Raw genomic sequence first — 21,806 nt, 5'->3', positions numbered from 1 at the left:
ACAGAAGGCAATTAATTGAGCATTTCAATTCTATTTTATCATAATTATTATTAGATATAATTATAATAATAATAATAATAGTCTTTATTCATAATAAAAGAGCCCTTGTTACAGGGGGAATTGATTAAAGTACAAAGAATTGTAAGTACTGTACAAAGTATTAGGTTAATTGTAAATATGATGATAATTTACTTGAACATATAATGAATTAGTGTAATGAACATTCAATTCGTTAACAATTTGGGTAAAAAAAATTAGCAATTTTATACATAGTCATTTTAGATAGATTGGCCAAAGTGTGTAAAGTACTATTTTTAGTATCTTAGGAAACCGACACTAAATGCGGTCGGTAAAACTTCCGTTAACCTAACGGGTACTTTATGTGGATTAGAGATTAGTTTGCCAGGCCTGGGCTTTTAAGCGTGCACCGAAAAAATTAGTAAGAATAACGATAAATATCAAGTCAAAGCAAAAAGTTCAAATATATTTAATTAGTAACTAGAATTTACTACGTACAAATGTCTATAATCCAAACAAAATTTATTAACGAAAATCGACAAGTCAACCCGACAATAAACTCAGCTACTTAGCTTAACTTAATATTACTTCCCCTTTAAAAATTCGACAAATCAAATACTTAGAAACTATGAACAAAATCTCTTACTAATTAAACGTCTATCCGTCACCTCACTATACGAGGAACCTATTTCCTCAATCCTTTCGATATCGTCAAATCGAACTCCTCTTTAACACCTTGGATCGTCCAATTATCAATCTGGACTTCTATCAGAAAACACTTCGCTTTTGAATTCACCTCGCTCTGGATATCACCTCTATTTGGAATTCACCTCTATTTGGAATTCACCTCTATTTGGAATTCACCTCTATTTGGAATTCACCTCTATTTGGAATTCACCTCTATTTGGAATTCACCTCTATTTGGAATTCACCTCTATTTGGAATTCACCTCTATTTGGAATTCACCTCTATTTGGAATTCACCTCTATTTGGAATTCACCTCTATTTGGAATTCACCTCTATTTGGAATTCACCTCTATTTGGAATTCACCTCTATTTGGAATTCACCTCTATTTGGAATTCACCTCTATTTGGAATTCACCTCTATTTGGAATTCACCTCTATTTGGAATTCACCTCTATTTGGAATTCACCTCTATTTGGAATTCACCTCTATTTGGAATTCACCTCTATTTGGAATTCACCGTACGGGTTTTATACTGTGAGGTGACGTCACACTTCAGCTGGGTTACTCCCCTTATTTACATACTTAGTTTGTTAACATTAATTTTTTTTCCTGGCAGCTTTAATTTTCCGACAAAGCTTATAAACCGTTTACAAAGTATTTATCATAATTTTCTGGGATGTTAAGATGGTTTAGTAAGTATTTCCTTACTAGTGAGTGTGGGGACTCCCCCTCCATTTTTTTTCTGCGGACCGTTTACTTCCGCTGGGCAGCGCAAGTGCGCGAGATTTTTCCTACGGCGCTTATTATTTTTTTTTTTGTGAGTTGTCTTATCTTCTTTTTTCGTTACTAATAAGGAAGTGGTGGGGAACCTTCGTCCTAAATAAACAGAAGCCCCAAACAAAATATAATAAAACAGAAAAATAATAATAAAATAAAAATAACGCTCGGACTCAGTTCCTTACAAGTGGATCTATAATTTAATTTGTTATTTGTAGAAAATAGGTCTGAAGTTTGAAATTTTTTTTTGGTAGTTTTTCAAAGCTGTACAATCTCTGAGAAGATGAAGTGTGGAAAATGTGTTGGAATTACACCAATAACATGATCTTGTAAAGTCAATATAAGTATTGTTTACAATTAAGGAATATTTGTTGAGTCTCAGTTGAAGTAACATATGTTTGATATTTAAAGATGTGTTCATTGTGATAATGTTCGATTGAGTAGGAAGGCTTAGAATATGTAAGTACCAAGGATGACATGTTGTATTAATTATAGCATTTTGATCACTAACCATCGATTGCGAGAATGCAGAGTCCATCATCATAGAATAGGCATTTTTACAATTGTCAATATCGTTGTCAAATAAGGAACTACATACTCCGAAAGATTGTAAAACTTTATTAAATTTATAGCACCATGTTGTTTTGTTGATATTATCGTTATTCATTTGAGTATTCATAATGTGAAATAGAAATTTAATATTATCATCTTTTGAGTTCAATAATCGGTAGTAGAATTTGATTAGTCTTTTCATAAAGAAGGGGAAAAGTTGACATCTGTTTGTTTCTGCACGTATAGCATATCCAGGAACAGTACGTTCGAGTTTATATGGTTTTCGTAGGAATATATGATATGAAATTTTTCCAAGTCATAAAATAAATCAATGGCCCAAATCGGACTGGCATACAGAATAGCTGGCATTATCATTGAATTAAACATTCTCATATGAAGTTTTAGATTCGTAATTTTTAAACTAGCACCCAAATAGAGAATGTTATTGATTAGTTGATTGATTTTAACATTAAGATATTTCAAATGCATCTGAAATTTACCGTTCCAGTTGAAAAACGTACCTAAGTATTTTATATTATTGACCAGTTCTAAAGGTTGATCATTTATGTAGAAGGATTTCTCTTGGTTTGCAAGTTTGATATTGTTTCTAAAAATAACTATTTTTGATTTGGAGATGTTAATCGATAAGAATATAGAGTTCAAGTAGTCATTAATTTTATTAAGCTTATGTTGTAGAGTAACTTTGGTTGGGGCCAATAAAACCAGGTCGTCGGCATATAAAATGTAATGAAATGTTCTTCCGTATATATAAATGCCTTCTGAATCATTTAGAAATCAGCTTATCAATATCATTAATATAAAAATTAAACAAATAAGGAGACAATGGTTTACCTTGAAGAATACCTCGATTTATAGTAAATTCAGGATATCGCTGATTTCCATAAATAATATTGATTTTGTATGAGGAAAAAAGATTCATAATAGTAGCTGCGAATTTATTACCAGTTCCAAATATTGTTAATTTTTTAACCAAAGAGGGTACATGTATAGAATCAAAGGCCTTAGAAATATCAATGAATGCGGCAAAAATTTTCCTTCGTTTTTTCTTAAGTATATTTGGATTAAGGAAGTTAACAAGAATATAGCCGTTTCAGTTCCTTTAGATTTGATAAAAGCATATTGGAATTTCGAGTTTAATTTTTGGTTTATAGTCCATTTTTGAAAACGTGTTGCTAATATGGATGTGAAACATTTTCTTATAGTAGATAGAAGTGCGATGGGGCGATAGTTCTCTGGTGCTAATCTATTTCCTTTTCTTTTGTAAATCACGAGTAGCTTAACGGAGTTCCATGACGACGGGTAAGTTAATGAATAGTAAAAATAGTTAAATAGTTCAAGTAGCATTTGTTTTCCTGACAGAGGTAGGAATTTAATGAATTTGTTGGTAATTAAATCTAATCCTGGCAATGAATTTAGTTTTAGTTTTCCAATGGAGTATTCCAGTTCATCATAGGTAATGGGTGAATCAAGAAAATCATTCGTTAAGGCTATTTGGTAATTATTTGATAGATTTTCATTAATCGGAAATCTATTGAAATAGTTAAACCATATTAAAAAGTCTATATCTGGTTGGCGTTCTGGACGAATTTTACGCAAGTTTTGAATTGATGACCAGAAAAGTAGATTATTTTTGTTTGCTAGCATTCGTTGTTGTAGGCTTTTAAAATAGTTTAATTTTTTTGCTTTTAATAGATTGAAATATGATATTTTTAGTTGTTTATATTGCTTGAAAGATTCTTCTGAATAACTTATTCTAAATTGTTTTAAAGCTTTATTCTTTTGAGTTTTGAGCTTGTAGCAGTCCAAATCATACAATGGCTTCTTGAATTTATGTGATATATTATACTTTGAGTTACGTGTATGAATAAATTCTTTTATTACTGATTCAAATTGAAAATATTTTTCTAATCCCTCTGTTGGAGCATAATTCAGTAAATGTTTAATTCTGTTACTAATCGAAAGTTGGTATTGTTGATAGTTATAATTGGTTATTTGATGAGATATTGATTCATTCTTATGTAGTTGATTTTTTGCTATTTGAATAGACATTTTTATTGGAAAATGGTCAGAGAGATCATAATTCAATACTTGGATCTGCATACATAAGTCTATAATTAGTTCTGAACATATTATTAGATCTATTGTTGAACAGCCAGAGTTGGTCAGACAAGTAAATTCAGACGGGTAATCATTTTTAATTCTGCCATTCAGTATATAAAGTTGTAGTTGATCCATATATTCAAGTAATCACAGTCCTAATTTGTTATGTTTTTTATCTTTTGATTTATGAGTATTTTGAATTAATAAGTTGGGTCCCTTGTATTCAATGTCCATTTTTTGGGCTATTCTCGCATTTAAATATCCTATTATTATAACGTAAGGGGTAATGATTTTCCATTGTTCAATGAGTTTAAAGATGTCTTTTAAAATCTGAAGCTGGTCTGGAGGGATATAAACTAGTATAATGGCTATTAATTTGTTTATCAAAAACTGTAAGTCTGGATTGGTAATTTGGATTAAGACTGCTATACAGTTATCAAGTTTTTGTAAATTCTTAAATACTCCTATATTTTTCTTGATGAGCAAGCTTAAACCACCATATGGGCGACCAGGGCCGACTGGTTTATGCGCCACGGTTGATATAACAGTATATTCCATGTGTTTATTTTTTAAACCTTCATGTGGGGAAGTCAACCAGGTTTCGGTTAGTCCCATTATATTGGTATTGTTCAATAAACATTTAAACTCCATACTATCAATTTTTTTCAATAAACCATTACAGTTCCAGTTTATTATGTTCAGGTAAGGTTTTTCTTGATTTTTATTGCAATCGGTTTCATTACTGAGTGTTGTCGAAGATTGATAATTATCAGAATTATTTAAGTCGTATATTCTAAAAAATCCTCTGCATTTACCAGTTGATTTGTTGAGAAGCTGTAAGTTACTTTTTTCTGTTTAATTAGAAGAAAATCATCTCTGTAATTTAACCTGTATATTTCGTTTTTTTAGATCGATATAGTAAGGTAGTAAAGCTTTTCTTCTCTTACGAGAATTAATAACCAAATCTACAGACATGTTTAAATTTTGCCATGGTCCCAATGATTTATTTTGCTTTAATTTATTGAAGGTGATCATAATTTGATTTTGCAATTGATCAGATTTTAAAGTTAATCATTTGATATTAATCTTAGAATTAGGAATATTATGAATGGATTTTATTTCTTCATCCATTTTGCATGGAATATTTAGTGAATGATTCAAGAAATTCAATAAGTCTTCTTCATTCCCGTCAGCAAATGTTTTCAAGTAATTGTATATTATTAAATTATTATTGTTTAATTTATTATGCAGTGCATCAATCTTAAATTGAAGCAACTCATTCTCGTTTCTTAATTTTGTAAGCTCGGATTCGAATTTGTCATTTCTATCTCTCATAGAATGGAGTTGATCAGTAAAGTCACTAATTTCTTTATGAATAGTAATGATTTCATTGTGGATTAGAGAAAATTGGTTTTCAATTTTTTCGTTACTAGAAGTAATCAGATCGACTATCTTCGTCCAGAGAAGTGCAGTTGACGAGTTCGATAGTTCCATATTTGAAGTTGCAAATGAAGAATTCGAAGTAAAGTATTCACTTACCAAAGTGGTCGATTCTACTCTTCGTGGTTGAGTATATTTGGTAATCAAGTTGCTTTCACCTTCAGCCGACTTTGTATTGGACGAAGATTGCGCAGCTTGAATTGTTGGAGGTCTACCTCTTTTCGTTGGAGTTTTTTGAAGAGGACCTGGGTTAGGCTCGATTCCAGACATTAGTAGTAATAATTGAGTCAATTTTAGAATCAACATAGTGGAAAAAAACACAGGAAAAATGAACTGGGTAAAATATTTTCCGACGAAACCGGGTGTAATCGAAAACTCACCAGTCTCCATGACGATCGGAGCACCCCCCCATTAGATATAATTATCTATAGAAGTGTTAATTGATATTCTTGAAATAAAATAAAATGTTATGAATGAAATAAACTACCTCCATTATGAGTCATTTGGATTAACAGTAATATTTCATAATTTTCAACAAATAATTACAGAAGTTGTTTTGCTAATACAACTAAAATCAAATTTTATAAATTGCATAACTACTTTTTTAATACTTGACCAAATCTTTATAATGTTTATTTAATTTGTTTTTATAATTTTGTAAATTTTATAGCCTTTCTTGTAACAGGAGAAAACATTCTTTGTATCTTGAATAAATAGATGAAAAAAATAAAATAATTTATTTATAAATATGTAGAAAGTATTAAAAAAACGAATTTAACATTTAATAACTCTCACAGTAAAAAAAAAACAAAAATTTGAATGTGTTCAGCACTATTTTTAATCCTAATTAATTTATTTTAAACAATTTTGATATTAAATCATTTTGGTCATTAATAAAAAAATTTTGATTTAAAACAGAAACTTACGACAATAACCCAACAATCAGCTTTGAATCATGGAAAAAATTCTACCATCATTTTCCTATTATTCATTCCTATTATTACTTTAATATCTACTTATGATTCCAATAATGAATACCTTAATGCTGAATTCAAAATTAATAAACTTGAAGATATTATTAAAAAAACTTGCAATAATACAGCCCCAGGAAGTGATCTTATTCCAATTAAATTTTTGAAAAACTACCAAACCAAGCAAGAGAAAAATTATTACAACTTTTCAATACTATGTATAAAACAACCAATTATCTAGAATCCTGGAATTCAGTAATCCTTACTATAATATACAAAAAAGATGATAAATTTTCTCCAGATAACTAACCTATTGCCTTATTACAAACCTTAAGAATATGCTTTACTGTTCTACTAGCAATTAAATTTCAACACAGGACTAAAACAATGGAACTAGAAGCAAATTTTCAATATGCTTTTCTTAAAAATAAAGGAACGGAATCTGCAATATTTTTACTATCATTAATAATTCAACTTCACCTGATTAAAAGGCATAGGAAAGTTTATGTAGCATTCATAGATATTAAAAAAGCATTCAACTCCATTTATGTTCCACTATTAATGCAAAATCTAAATAACAAAGGAGCAGGAAATCAATTTACAACAACAATATCTAAATTATTTACAAATTATAATGTTAAAATTAAACAAGGACAATCCACTACTCCATCAATAATATTAACACGGGGTATTCTTCAAGGCAACCCTCTATCACCGTATTTATTCAACTTTTACTTACATGAAATTGACCGCATTTTCCAAAATAATTCTGATGGTATAGAAATTGAAGACAAAACATTTCACTACGTATTATTCGCAGATGACCTGACAATATTTGCTCCGACTAAAGCCTCATTACAAAGAAAAATTAATCTTGTAAACTCCTACCTTAACTCGCTTTACCTAACAATAAATCATCTTAAAACTAAAATCCTTATATTTCGAAATAACAGTAACATCTCAAAGAAGAATCGACAATATACATAGATAATCCTCTGCAACTGGTAAATGAAACAAGTTTTCTAGGAGTTGTTTTTGATTGGAATCTCACATTTAAAGCACATATAATGTATCTAAATAATAAAGTAAAACTTGCTATTGATAATCTTTTATATTTATTCTCAAGCTTGAAAACCTCCAACTTATCTATCCATATAAAACTATATAATTCAATCATCAATCCAATTATTTACTATGCTTCACCAATCTGGGGTCTGGATTATCTATATAAATTAGAAACCTTCCATATACTTCCTCTGTTATCTCTTTCAGCTAGAAAGAACTGTACCTAGTTATGCAATCCGACATGAAACTAACCAAATATGTTCTTATCCTCTTTTCTTAAAACGAATAATTAGATTCTATTATCAATTAAAATTTAAGAGCGACAGTAATATCTCATTTTTACATCAAAAACTTATTAAACATAGTAAAAAAAACAACTACTTCACATCTTTGGCAAACTAAATTAAACCATATTCTAAATTCCTCTGGAATATCTACTTTATTGTTCAAAGATAATATCATGGATTGGAAATATGGATATACTATATTGATGGAATCAGCAATTTCCCAGTCTATAAACTCTGATCAAATCAGCTTGAATCACAGCCTCTATCATCCTTGGTATCAAGAAATATATAATATACCCTCTTCACAACCATATATGATGAAACCAACAAATCTCAATGTAAAAAGATTGATAGCACAACTACATCTAAATAAATACTCTCTCTATATTAATCACACCTATATCAACCTATCAAGTAATAACTGTTTATGGTGCAAATCTAGTGATTTTTCGATGGAACATCTACTCTTTAATTGTCAAAGTCTCGCACAAATACGTAATTCCCTCAATATTACTCAACTTATACAAGGCAAACCAACACAAAATTATAGAAACAACCTAAGTAATATAGACAAAATAGACCTATATAAAATATACAATTTCTTTAATAAGAGCATAAAAATGCTAACTAATTAGACTTGTCAAACTAAACTAAAAAATAATGCTTATTATATATACCGTCGCATTATTATTGTTGTTAAGTGAAATGTAATCTAACTCATTGTTAAATATATCAAAGCTAAACTACAATGTAAGTTATTGTAAAACAACTATTATAACTATTATTTTGTTAACTATTTTAATAATATATATTATAATAAACTAAAATGTACTTCCCCCTGCAACAGGGAAAATTTCCTATTGCAAAATAAAGTTTTGATTGATTGATTTTACACAATTTTAATTTTATTTTTCAGAGAAAATAATTTAAAAATTATCTTACTTTTGTTGAAATATCAACATCCTTCCAGGAATCTTCAACATTCTCTTCCTTTTGTACATCATGTTCATTTATACCTAAATTTAAAAATAACATATATATATATATATATAGTGTATGTATAAATTTTATACATGAAATAAATTTTAACACAATATGGGTTAATGTATTTTTTAAAAATTGAATAATATGAACAAATTATTTTAAATCTTATGTATTGTTATTATTCCATAAATAATCATAAATAATTTTAAGTAATATATAATTATTCTCAATAGAGATCAAGATAAAGGCACAATTTCAAATACAAAACTGTATGATTTGTTTTACCAACATAAAAATAAAATGAATCAACTCCTTTTCTAATTATTTTTGCTTGTTGTCTGATTAATGTATCTTGATATGGCCTAAAGTTGATTAATTTTTAGACTTATCACATCTTGTAGGTCAAATGATGAAAACAGTCAGAGACCAGATCCAAAAAATATGCGCCAGAAATTCTGCCAATAGTCATCTACGCAAGGTGGTTAGACTGATGAGGGACTACAAGTCCAAAATGCATTTCCAATGTCAATAAAAGCATATATTTTTTGGATCTGATCTCTGACTCAATTTTTATCACTTTGAAGCCATATCAAGATACTTTTCTAATTTCATTGAAAATTGACAAAATACAACTAAATAAACAAAATTTATATGATAAAAACAATCTAAAATGTTACATCTGATTAATTTTTTATTTAATTAAAAATTAAAAAACGTTTTCTTAATGTACAAGAAAATGTTTAAAAATATAAAAAGATATCCATTTATGTACTTAAAAAATTTTAACATTTCTTTATTCATAAACAATATTTTTTATATATTATTTTATATTTTTGATTACTTGAATTTAGGATTATTAAGTATATGTTCTGTTATGCATTTTTATATATATATGTAGTGAAACCACTCTACAGAAAAAGTATCATAAGTAGAAAAAGTAAATTTTCTGAAATATTTAATACAACAAATAAGTTTTAAATGAAAGAATTATGAATAAAATGTTGTAACTAGAAACATATTGAGAATAATAAATTAACATTTTATCAAAATATTTTATAAACTTATATGACAGAAAAATTACCTTGACTATCTGTAGTAGACGCTTCTTCAGTTTTATATTGATTAAGTATATCAATCATTTCAGAATTTCCTGTAGCGTAGGCATAATCAAGAGCTGACTGACCAGTAAAATCAGTTAATAAACATTTGGCATTATTTTTTAAAAGAAGTGAAATGATTGCAGATGATTTGGCTTTGCAAGCCAATATAAGGGGAGTCCTGTATAATAGTTTTGTAAATTAACAAAACATCATCAAATTGTACTTATTCACAAACTTTACTATTTTAAGTTTAATAAAATAAGTTTTTCTAAAACCTTTATATACAAAAAGTACTTTAAATGATGATCATTTAATTGTTAAAATAATATAAACTTAAGTAACTCACTACTCACCACACCAGAATTACTTCCAAAAAATTACATACCCAGAACCTTTTACGATGTGGTAACTCATAAATATCGTCACTCAAATGTTTTTGAACCCCTTCTGGGCTCTGCTTCAGGTTCCAAATCGTTTCTAGATGGAAGTTCGATTCTTGATTTGGAACCTGAAGTAGAGCCCAGAAGGAGTTTGAAAACGTTTGAGTTACGGTGTGGTAACTCATACAATATCGTCAAAGGTTCTGGGTACGTAATTTTTTGGAATATAAACTTATTTATTTATATTATTTGAAAATTTAATATCTTACTGTAATTTTTTATCTGTCTCATTAACATCAGCTCCTCTTTGAAGAAGAATTTTAACAACATCTAGTTGCTTTTTGCAGCAAGCAAGATGTAATGGTGTTTTCCCATCCTAAATTTAAAACATTTTAAATATATTAATTAAAAATACTCACCAGAATTTTGTTAATTTTTAAATTACTTACATCATTCTTAACATTAACTTCAGCTTTATGCTGTAGTAAAATCATTGTTATGGCACTTTGTTCCTTGTCTATAGAAATATGTAATGCAGTATCTCCATGATAATCAGGAATGTTAATGTCAACTCCATATTCCAAAAGCATTACAACTAAATCTATATGGCCACATTCTACTATCTAAAAATAATAAATTCAGTTAATGAATTATATTGTAAAAAATTATACAAATTAGAAATTTACAAATAAATACTACTACTACTACTACTAATACTACTAATACTAATACTACTAATACTAATAATAATTAAGAACTGTTTATATTACTTTCATGAGAGGAGTTCTTCCTTGACTATCTTGTATATTAACCTTGGCATTGTTTTCTAACAAAGTCATAAGTACATTTTTATGTCCTCTGGCAGCAGCCAAATGAACAGGAGTTCTAAAGAAAAGAAATATAATTAAGAGTTTACATTTAATTTTGATGGTTTTCTATTTAATTTATAAATAAAATGCACATAGAACATATGTAAAAATAGATTTACATCCACTCGAATGTGAACAGAAGAATCAATCAAGGGATACAAAATTATGTAAATAAACAAATTATCATTTCATTGTCAACATTGTTCATTTTGATTTTTATGGTTAGATACATTTAATGCTTATGAAATCTATTCATATTCCTTTCTATAGTATAGAAATAATTTTTTTCTGCATTGAGTATCTACAAATGATTGACTGATATATCCCAAAAATTCATATTTTTAACAGAGATAAAATATGAATGCAATTGATATGCAAATGATTTGAATGAAATACAATAGCAATGGATGCAGTGTTTCCACTGTTAATTAATCACTGTTTTCACATTTTCCAAAAGTTTTAAAGAAATGGTGATAACAATCTGAAGAAATGGTGATAACAAACAGAAATGGCAAAAGGATGGGTTGCTACAGGGAAAAACTGCCCATGTGTGTTGGAGCAATGAGGAAAGGAGCTTAGAATGAGATTTTCCTGATATTTTTACTTTTGTATCATAATTCATTCATGAGGTTGTAGGGGATACTTATAGATATACAGTAAGTGATGGGAGTTCGTGTTTGCATTGACTGTGGGTGCATTTGCTTGCCTTTGCACCAGATGTGACAGACCTCATTCTTTTATCCTTTCGATCCCCTCTTTCCAACATTATTAAATTAATATTAATTTAGTAATGTAAACTAATTAACTTGCTTTTGTCTGCTTCAAGAAGAAAATGGCCAACTAAAGTTGCTTCTATGGGAATGCTTGCCATTATTACAAATTAAAATCCTCTCTTTTCATTAAGCATATATAATTTTTTTTTTTTTTTTGTATCATATAATGACTTGCTAATTTAGGACATTATAGCAAAGAAAAATACATTAACTGAGAAATGGTTACAGATACATATAAGCCACAACAATAGTGAATGAGATCTTCATTTTGCAAAAGGATTATCAAAAATTAGAAAAATTTCAGAGGGAACATTGAGGTGACAATGTTCATTAACTTCAAAGAATAATTTTATGGAATTTTAATGCTTTACAGATATATTAGCCTCACTCACTGATATAACTGAGTGAAAGCAGATTTCATTCCAGAAAAAAAAGGTGATAGAATAGAAGTCCAGTGATAAATCAAATGAAAAGTAATAGTCCATTGATACAAGGATCTCCAGCATATTATATAAATTCAAAATTTCAAAAAAATCCGAATAATTTGTGTTCTATAAGACATCAAATTTTAAAATTGGTCATCTTAGAGCAAATGATATATAAATGGAGATTTTAAGTATTATCTATTTATTTTTGAAAAAGTTGATACATTCTTGATATGACTAGCATTACAAATGATTAGAATTGTACAAACCAATGAATATTACGATAAATGACCTTGAGACGCGTCCGTTACAAAAAAACCGTTAAGATTATTCAAATAGCGTTTAATTTGGCTCATTGCAAAAATGGATGCGAACAACGTGCATTATCGACACTTGTTTCTTTTCTTTTTTCGTAAACGCAAAAATGCTGTACAAACAGCAAAAAAGATATGTGATGTTTATGGTGAGAGTGCTGTATCAGAATCAACTGTTCGAAAGTGGTTTGCAAAATTTAAAACGGGTAATTTCAGCCTTGAAGATGCTCCTCGCTCAGGAAGACCTCCTGTTATTGAAGAGGACCAAATCAAAGCATTATTGGATGAAAACCCTCATTACACAACTCGAGAGATTGCAGACATAGTGAAGTCATCAAACAGTACTGTATTTCAACATCTAAAGAAGCTCGGATACGTGAATCGTTATGACATTTGGATACCTCACGACTTAACGGAAAAAAACTTACTGGATCGCATCTCCATTTGTGATTCTCTTGAAAAACGAAATGAAAATGACCCTTTTTTGAAGCGTTTAGTGACAGGTGATGAAAAGTGGATCATTTATAACAACATCAGCCGAAAACGATCGTGGGGTAAGAAAAATGAATCACCATTAAAAACTCCAAAGGCCGGTCTTCATCCAAAGAAGGTCATGCTCACTGTCTGGTGGGATTGGAAAGGAATCCTGTACTATGAGCTGCTTCCACAGAATCAAACAATTGATTCTGATAAGTATTGTTCCCAATTGGATAAGCTGAACATGGCAATTAAAGAAAAACGTCCGGAACTGGCCAATAGAAAAGGCATTGTGTTTCACCAAGATAATGCCAGACCTCACACGTCTTTACGAACACGCCAAAAATTATTGGAACTAGGCTGGGATGTTTTACCCCACCCCCTTACTCACCCGACCTTGCCCCGTCGGACTACCATTTGTTCCGTTCTCTACAAAATTCCCTTCATGATAAAAACTTTGATAGTTTGGAAGCTTGCAAAAACCACGTGGATCAGTTTTTCGCGGAAAAAACTGGAAAGTTCTACGAAGAGGGTATCATGAAGCTGCCCCATAGATGGCAACACGTCATTAAAAACAATGGCGCATACATAGTGGAATAAAAGTATATTTTTAGTATTAAAACAATTTCTTTTATTTCTCTTAAAGACATCAAATTTTAAAATTGGTCATCTTAGAGCAAATGATATATAAATGGAGATTTTAAGTATTATCTATTTATTTTTGAAAAAGTTTATAATTATTAATATGCTAGCATTACTTTAAATTACATTAGTCTTTTGTCTCACTATCAATTAGTTTTCTAGACTTTTTACTTTTTATATCTAGATTAAATAGTTGTAAATAATATATAAATTCTTATAAATTAATTATTGGGTTGTTTGGAAAGTAATTTTGTTTTTTTTATTACAAAAGGAATTAGTTGTATTTTTACCAGCCAATTTCATTTTAAATCACATTTTCATTATATATTTTGACAGCTGACATTTTAAGGCTTATTTGTAAAAAATTTTGTTTGATTCTGTACAATTGGTTTTTTTTTTTTTTGGTGTCCCTTCAAATATGGAAAATCAAAAACATCATTTTCAATATATTTTGCTTTTTTATTACCAAAAAATCAAAATGCTGTGTAAGCAAGAAAAAATTGTGGTACATGTATGGAGATGTTTTGAGAGAAAGATAGTGCTAAAACTGGTTCACAAAATTTTGTTCTGGCAATTTCAATATTGAAGATGCACCATGTTCTGGATGGCCAGTTGAACCCAATGAAAACAAAATAAAGGTTCTGATTGAAGCAAACTGCCGAATAAAACCACGTCAAATCACTAAGATATTAAATTTGTTGAATTGAACCACTTATGATTACTTGAAACAAATTGGTTTCGTTTCAAAGCTCAATATATGGGTTCCACATGTTCTTAAAGAGAGATGCTCTCTTTGGTGGGATTTTAAGAAATTTTTTTTTTCTTTAGCTTTCACCAGATAATTTAACAATTGATTTGGAAGTGTACTGCCATTGAGTAAACAAATTGAGTAATATCATTAAACACAAAAGGCCAGAATTGATCAACAAACAAAGTGTAGTGTTTTACCATGATAATGCCAAATTTCATACAAGTTTGGTAACTCATCAGAAACTGTTACAGCTTGGATGGGATGTACTATCACACCCACCATATTTGCCAGATCTGGAACCCTCGGATTATTGCTTGTTCCGGTCTTTACAAAATTTTTTAAACAGTAAAACATTTACTTCAAATGAGGATGTAAAAAAATCACTTGAATCAGTTTTTTGTAAGCAAAGATCAAAATTTTTATGAATGTGGAATCATGCTACTACCAGAAAGATGGCAACAGGTATTTGACCAAAATGGCATAATAATTCAATAAAATATTTATATATTATAAGAAAATTGTTTTTTTCCCATAAAAAAAAAACCAAATTATTTTCCAAACAACCCAACAATTTAAAATACCAAAGGTAGGACTAAGTAGTCAGGGGAAATCTCCTAGTATATTGAAGAAGTGGTAGAATCTTCGATAGACATAAAGACTACAAATAACACAGGTAGTAAATAAACACACTATGCTTAAATAAAAAACTTCTTGCATCTCAATGTTTCTAGAACTATAAGAATATTGTTTTACATGAATTTATTTAAATTGAATGCAATGATAAAAATATATATTCTTCATTTTTCAAATAATAGAAAAATACTATAAATATTTTTGATTTATCTAATCAGCAGTATAACTAGAACTGACATTAGGGAAGACAAGTTAGAATGTCCAAGCCTACATTCAACCCGCCCATTGTTTATATAGCCACTAGAACTACAGGTGAAGAGCAACCTCTTAGATATTGTGTATACATGTGTATCAGTGCATTTGTTGCATTCAATCTTTTTCCTGTATTTATTTGACTTTTTTCTTTACTTATTTATTTACAAAGCTAAGGAGGTCTCTTCTTGGTTACACTACTATACCTAATGTATTATTTGTATAAAACAAAGTTTCTTAAATGAAAATTTTAAATACTGTATTAAACTGAAATTTTATTTTATAAGTATAATAAAAAATGTTACTTTCTTTGTATTTGTATAAATTTTGTATTTTATAAATGTTTATAAATTTGAAAATCTTGAGCAAAATAATGCACATTCTTAAATAAAATAGGTACATAAACTATGTGCATATTTTATTTTTATTAGCTAGAAAAAGTAATGAAAAATGCTATTGTCAATAACAGAAAAAACATTTGTATTTGGCACCATATTGAAAATTAAGAAAAAATGCTAAATTCAGCAACCAAACATTGTGTCAAACATTTGTTTTGACATAGTCCTGATCATAAGATATGATTCATGAATTTAGTATTTCTTCCTAATAATATTTTATTTTGAAATTTTTAAAAAATAATTAACTTTAAAAAAATGTAATATTTAATAAAAACAAAAATAATTAAAAGTTACTTTTCAGAAAACTTTATATACATAAAAATAGTTAAAGTGATAAATACTGTAACTTCATATTATTTGAATAGTTTTCATTAATTTATAATTTTTAATTAAAGATATCTATAAAAATTAATATCTTTATAAACAATTTTATAACAGATTATACATACAGTACAATCAAAAGAATTTTATTAGGCTATAGTTGAAACCTGATCTACTGTAATGAATCATATCAGTAGTAACACATTTTATCTAATATCAATGTACTGTACTTGGTTTGTTTTGTTTGAAACAAATTGTTTTATACCGTTTAAAGCAAATACAGCAATAAAAAATATTTTTTCTACTTTAAATATTTATTTTATAAATAACATTTTAAAAACAATATTTTATTATACTTATATTACAGAAAATAAATAAATGACATTTCATAACAAATTTTCACACACTGTTTTATAACTTGTAAAAAATGCAAATCATCGTCTGAAACTAAAAATAAAATTTTGAAAATGTTGACAAATTTTCAGAATTTTATTTTAAAAAAAACAAATATGTAGATGATTACTTCTAGAATTTTATATTTTATCAATATAATATAGAAAAAATTAAATAAAATTTTAATTTATTCTAATAAAGTTTATTTTCTTTACATACAAGTACTTTTGTTATTGTAAAACTGACATAGTAAAAGCATAGGACACTGTAGTTGAGTTCGTATTTTCAAGTTGGTACATTTTGAACAACTTTGGTTGTACATATTATCCGGTCAGTGGTGCAACAAAGAACATTCAGCACGTACATTTTGTGGAATCGTTGTTTCTTCCAGTATAAACATTACAGGATTGTCTCCGACAACATCCAGGATTTTAGATATTGTTTGATCATAAACTGGTTTTATGCAGTTTTTCCTGAGTGCACAAGCTTTTCCGTATATTTCTGGAGAAATGACAAAGGATCTTATATAAGGATATATTTGCCTGCAGAAGAGTGGTCATTAAATCTGCATAAAACGTATTATTAACCTTCTGAGATTCTTCTCCTCTTTGAAATGAAGCCCCTATAAATATCTGCTGGAAATTTCTCCTTTTTTGTTTTCCTTCTCTATGCTTTTTCGAACTCATGTGTCGCCTGATTTTCATTTCTTGTTTCACATAGCGTAACACATTTTACATTGTATACCGAAATCACATAATTGCAAATGGAACAACAAAGAACTTTTCCGTCTGTGCATACGCCTTCACCTTTAAACTTATTTGCTAAAATGTTCAGTTTAGATGTGGACAATTTTGCCATTTTCTAACGTTGCCGACACCGAACAAAGGAAATTGGAATGCGTAAGGTGACTTCAATACAGAATTTTCTAGCTTGTTCTTTTAGAAAAGAAAATACATGTTGCAGATTTTCAGTGAATCTGTTTACAGTCTTAGAACAACCCTAAGGCTTAGTTGTTTAGTCCAGAAAATTCCACTTTACCCCCTTTTCTCTCAACAAAAGAAAAGAATAAGCTAATTATCGTATTTTTTTCCTCAGCATACGTGGTCCGGTTTAATGAATTTGTTTTTCCCCTCGAATGAATAAAAACTACCAAAAAAAGAGATAATTATCAACATATTCTTTGAAAATATAAAAAAGGGAAAAGCTAGGTGCAAAATATATCGTTTGGGTACTAGTTACCATTTTGGGGGCAGGTTTGCAATTTGGGTGCATTTGGGTGCTAAACAATTTGGCAATGAGTGGGCCTACTGCACTAAAACCGACTTAGTTTGTCTTTTTACACTCTGCCCCTTTCAAAGCCGAGCGGGCACGACACCCAAAAATCCAGACCTTAATGATAAGCCAACAACTACCAGATTATATCACAATTATTTTAGATTAATTACTAAATTATTTGTCACTAGAGGATGGCATTACACACCATCTGTTATTAGATTTAATAATTATAATTAAATTAAATAATTTAGAAAAGTCTGGAAATTAAAATAATTGCGATATAATAGCCCGATATAATCCCATAGTTGTTGGCTTATTACATACATACATGTACATTGGGTTTGTAGATGTTGATGATTTATGTATAAAATATACGATGATATTTATTTATTTAAATAGCAACAATGGCACTCACAGTCATTCCGAAATATACAAAAATGGCATCTTTTAATTGAAACAATACTTTAAATACGTTAAATTTAAAATACTGAATTATTCTTCTTTTTAACAAAAAAAAAAATATATATATATATATATATATATATATATATATATATTATATATAGACAAAACACAAAATATATTTTTTGTGTTAGATTCTGATAAATCTCTGGAATATTAAGATTTCATTTATTCTAGAATTGTGTAGGAAAATATTTTTCTTAAAATGTAAAAATATTTCATTTCATTTTCTTGACATTAACATAAACAGCTACAATATATATATAAAACTCTATAATATCAATAAATCCATTTCTATTTTTATTTTCATCATTAAAAACATATATATATATTTAAAAATTGTTTTATTTTATTTACACACTATTACAATAACTGTTATATTTTGGTAAATATGCACATTACATGCTACATTACATACATTATTTATTTTTGTGAATAAATTATAATGCATAAAAATAATTAGGAATGTTAGATTAAATTTTCAAAAAATATAAATTATATTTTATATATATAAAAAAAGAATTATTTAAATAAAAGTGTTCTTTTGGAATATTCAATTTTTTAAATGTAACTAAGTACGACAACATATCTTGATAATTCTAATACTCTTCATTAAAAATTGAAGTGTCTCCGTCCTCACCTGTTATCATCATCTTGTAAATTAATGTCACATCTCTTTAAATGTTTTTTCACTTTCTCCTCATCTCCCGTCCAGCAAGCTTGATGTAATTTTGACAAATTACTTTCATTATGCTTTAAGTCAATTGCATAACCATCATTTTCGTTATAAGATAAAGAATTTCTTTTCTTTTCCTTTTCTCCTTTGATAGTTCTCTTCCATTGAAGCAATTTCTTCATTTGAAAGAGTGCAGTCGTATTTTTCCCCGATCAGCAATGTTACCTCATCACACCATTCGTAAACAAAATTCAAATGGAATAACACACGCACGCATGCGTCACATAATATTCATAATATATTCTGTGTGATGTAATACTAAGTTTTTGACGTCATATATAAACATAATCGGACACTTAAAATAAATATTTAAAAATTTTTAATAATAGAAACGATTAGTATTTCAGATACAAAGTATTAATATACTTCTTAGAATCATTTCAATTGGAACATTAATTGAAATGGGTTGTAAGAAACGTGCTACTCCAAGCCCGGCTAGCTCAGTCGGTAGAGCATGAGACTCTTAATCTCAGGGTCGTGGGTTCGAGCCCCACGTTGGGCGTTTCATATTTTGTTTTTTTTTTATTTGTAGCTTTTGATACAAAATATATGAAGCATTTTGTAGTTAAAAAGTTGACCTCTTAGTGTAGAGAGAGAAAGGAAGAATTTAATTGTATGAAATTCGATCATTTCATTAATCTCTCCTCCTTTTCTCAAAGCTCTGCCTCTATTAGTTAGACCACAAAGTTAATAATAATCAAATTTTATCCTTTTTGTTAACAGTTAACTAGTCTTTTCTCAAAAAATGGCGGTGTTTTTTATAGTGATTTACAATCAATTGTATTTTTATATTAATAGATGAAATTTATTACACTTGTAATGATTTAAGATATTTACATAATATGTGTGTGTATATATATATATATATATATATATATATATATATATATATAGCCTTAATATTACGTCCAATTTTTATCCTTCAACTTCGAGGGACTCTGGCACCAGTTATTGCATCGTGGAACAAAAGCAGTGTTTTCACACATCAAGAAGTCGATATATTCGTAAAAATAGAGGCCAAATCTAGCTTGAAATTTGTGCTTCTTTTGGCGAGATTAAATTTTTAGAAGAAATTAACGGATATCTTGGTTAGGTTTAAGAAAATTTAAGAAAATTCCGTTCTAAATCTATAAAACCATTAGATTTAAGAAAATTCGACCTGTTATAAAAAGTGTTTCTTTTGTTACATACTATCCATATAATGGGTGAAAAACATCCCTTATAATTAAACCCCACCCCCTATTTCTTTATATTAAAAAAAATCGTTGATTTTCGAGGTCACCAAATTTGCCCTCTTGTTTGTTCTATAAACTTGGTTATTGGTCCCATCTTTCTATCTATAAAGGTTTCCGGAGAAAAAAAAACTACAGAACGCCACCAGTAAACAACCCTGTATAACAGCCATAAAAGTAAAAATTAGATGCAAACATAAACGAATCATGTCTAGTTTCGAAATTTAAATTTCTTAACATAAATGGTGTCACGTCATTGAAATTTTAATGGGAGAAAAACGGAAAAAATTTAAAGCTTCTGCTGAATAAGTTTAATTAATAAAAAGAATTAACAGGAAAAAAATACAAAATTTTTCAACAAAGTAAAGCAGATTAGTAGGACATCGGATAGCAACCAGCTAATCCAATTGATCGCATTTATTTGCATACGTTTTCAAAATCTGATTGGATTAGCTTGATGGAATAACTTTGGGCGATCTGCCAATGTAGGGGTGCCTCCCGAGAGGACTTTCTATGGTAAACTGGCTCCCTATTTTGGTATTAAACACATGAAGAAAATAAGAAAAACTCCACATGGCCAGCCCTTAGGAGAGGCCGAACCTGCGACGAATGTTTAGTTTCTTATATACTCGGCCATTGATGAGCCATTTTTACCGTAAAGGAAACATTATGACGCACAGTGATTAAATTATCATGATGAATATTCTAAACTTTGTATTTTATAATTTAAATGGATAAAGTTATAAAATTGATCAAGTATTGCAAGAATTATTTTAAATAACATTTTTTTTCTGTTTTTTTTTTTGTAAAGCAATTTTTCTATTCTGATAAATTACTACCATTATATCAGTTCCATAAACTACAGAGCATGCTTAAATTGAAATTACTTATACTATTTATTTAAACATTTTATTCGCTATTTGCTGGCGATATTTCAAAATTATTCGGCTCTGTCAGCAGTTCTAAAAATGATTTGAAATCACAAATCGTCCCTTCATTTCTGCAACTTCCTAAATAATTTTGATTCCATGCATCTTCATTTATTGGTGATGGATTTATTGCTTCTTTTTGTAAAATATTAATATTTTCTTCGCAGCTTTTATTCTGATTTTCTGATTCAAGTATAGATCGATTCTAGAATAAAATAATAATACACAAAATTTACATAAAATCAAAGTTTAAATTTAATTAAATTTTATAATATTAACTATAAGTTTAATAATAGCTTTCTATAGCTAGACTTGTTACACCGTTAAGAATACAGACAAGCTATGAAGTCATTACATCACTTGTTATACCACATTACCATATGTATGTAATGTGGTATAACAAGTAATGTAGCCATGCCTTACATGTATGTATTTTAATGTAATTTTGGTACCATGTTCTCATTCTTATTATTTTAATTGTACCTTGAAAATTATCCTTGAAGTAATTGGTGGAAAATGTAAGAATATTATAATTCTTGTAA

The 21,806-nt window shown here is 28.5% G+C and overlaps 1 protein-coding gene and 1 non-coding gene across 3 annotated transcripts in view; one reads left to right on the top strand and one right to left on the bottom strand.

Moving 5' to 3' along the window:
* Positions 1-19,354, bottom strand: part of LOC136983035 (ankyrin repeat domain-containing protein 26-like) — a 69,039-nt gene extending 49,685 nt beyond the window's left edge. The window contains exons 1-6 of one of the 2 annotated variants that reach the window (XM_067279648.1): positions 19,008-19,354; positions 11,153-11,267; positions 10,832-11,005; positions 10,652-10,758; positions 9,984-10,180; positions 8,861-8,934 (exon numbers count right to left, since the gene is read on the bottom strand). In XM_067279648.1, the coding sequence (XP_067135749.1) occupies positions 8,861-8,934; positions 9,984-10,180; positions 10,652-10,758; positions 10,832-11,005; positions 11,153-11,267; positions 19,008-19,225 (885 nt within the window). In that variant the 5' untranslated portion in view covers positions 19,226-19,354. The remainder of the gene's footprint in view (positions 1-8,860; positions 8,935-9,983; positions 10,181-10,651; positions 10,759-10,831; positions 11,006-11,152; positions 11,268-19,007) is intronic. The other variant, XM_067279649.1, reaches the window with a different exon arrangement.
* Positions 19,355-19,532: 178 nt separating this feature from the next.
* TRNAK-CUU (transfer RNA lysine (anticodon CUU)) lies at positions 19,533-19,605 on the top strand. Its single transcript has one exon. It is a non-coding gene; the product is annotated as a tRNA-Lys (tRNA).
* Positions 19,606-21,806: the final 2,201 nt, after the last annotated feature.

This window comes from Centruroides vittatus, unplaced genomic scaffold (assembly GCF_030686945.1).
Source record: "Centruroides vittatus isolate TY-2023 unplaced genomic scaffold, ASM3068694v2 contig_875, whole genome shotgun sequence".
Lineage (NCBI taxonomy): Eukaryota > Metazoa > Arthropoda > Arachnida > Scorpiones > Buthidae > Centruroides > Centruroides vittatus.
The sequence above is the reverse complement of the archived record's forward strand: the minus strand, read 5'-3'. Positions and strand labels throughout refer to the sequence as shown.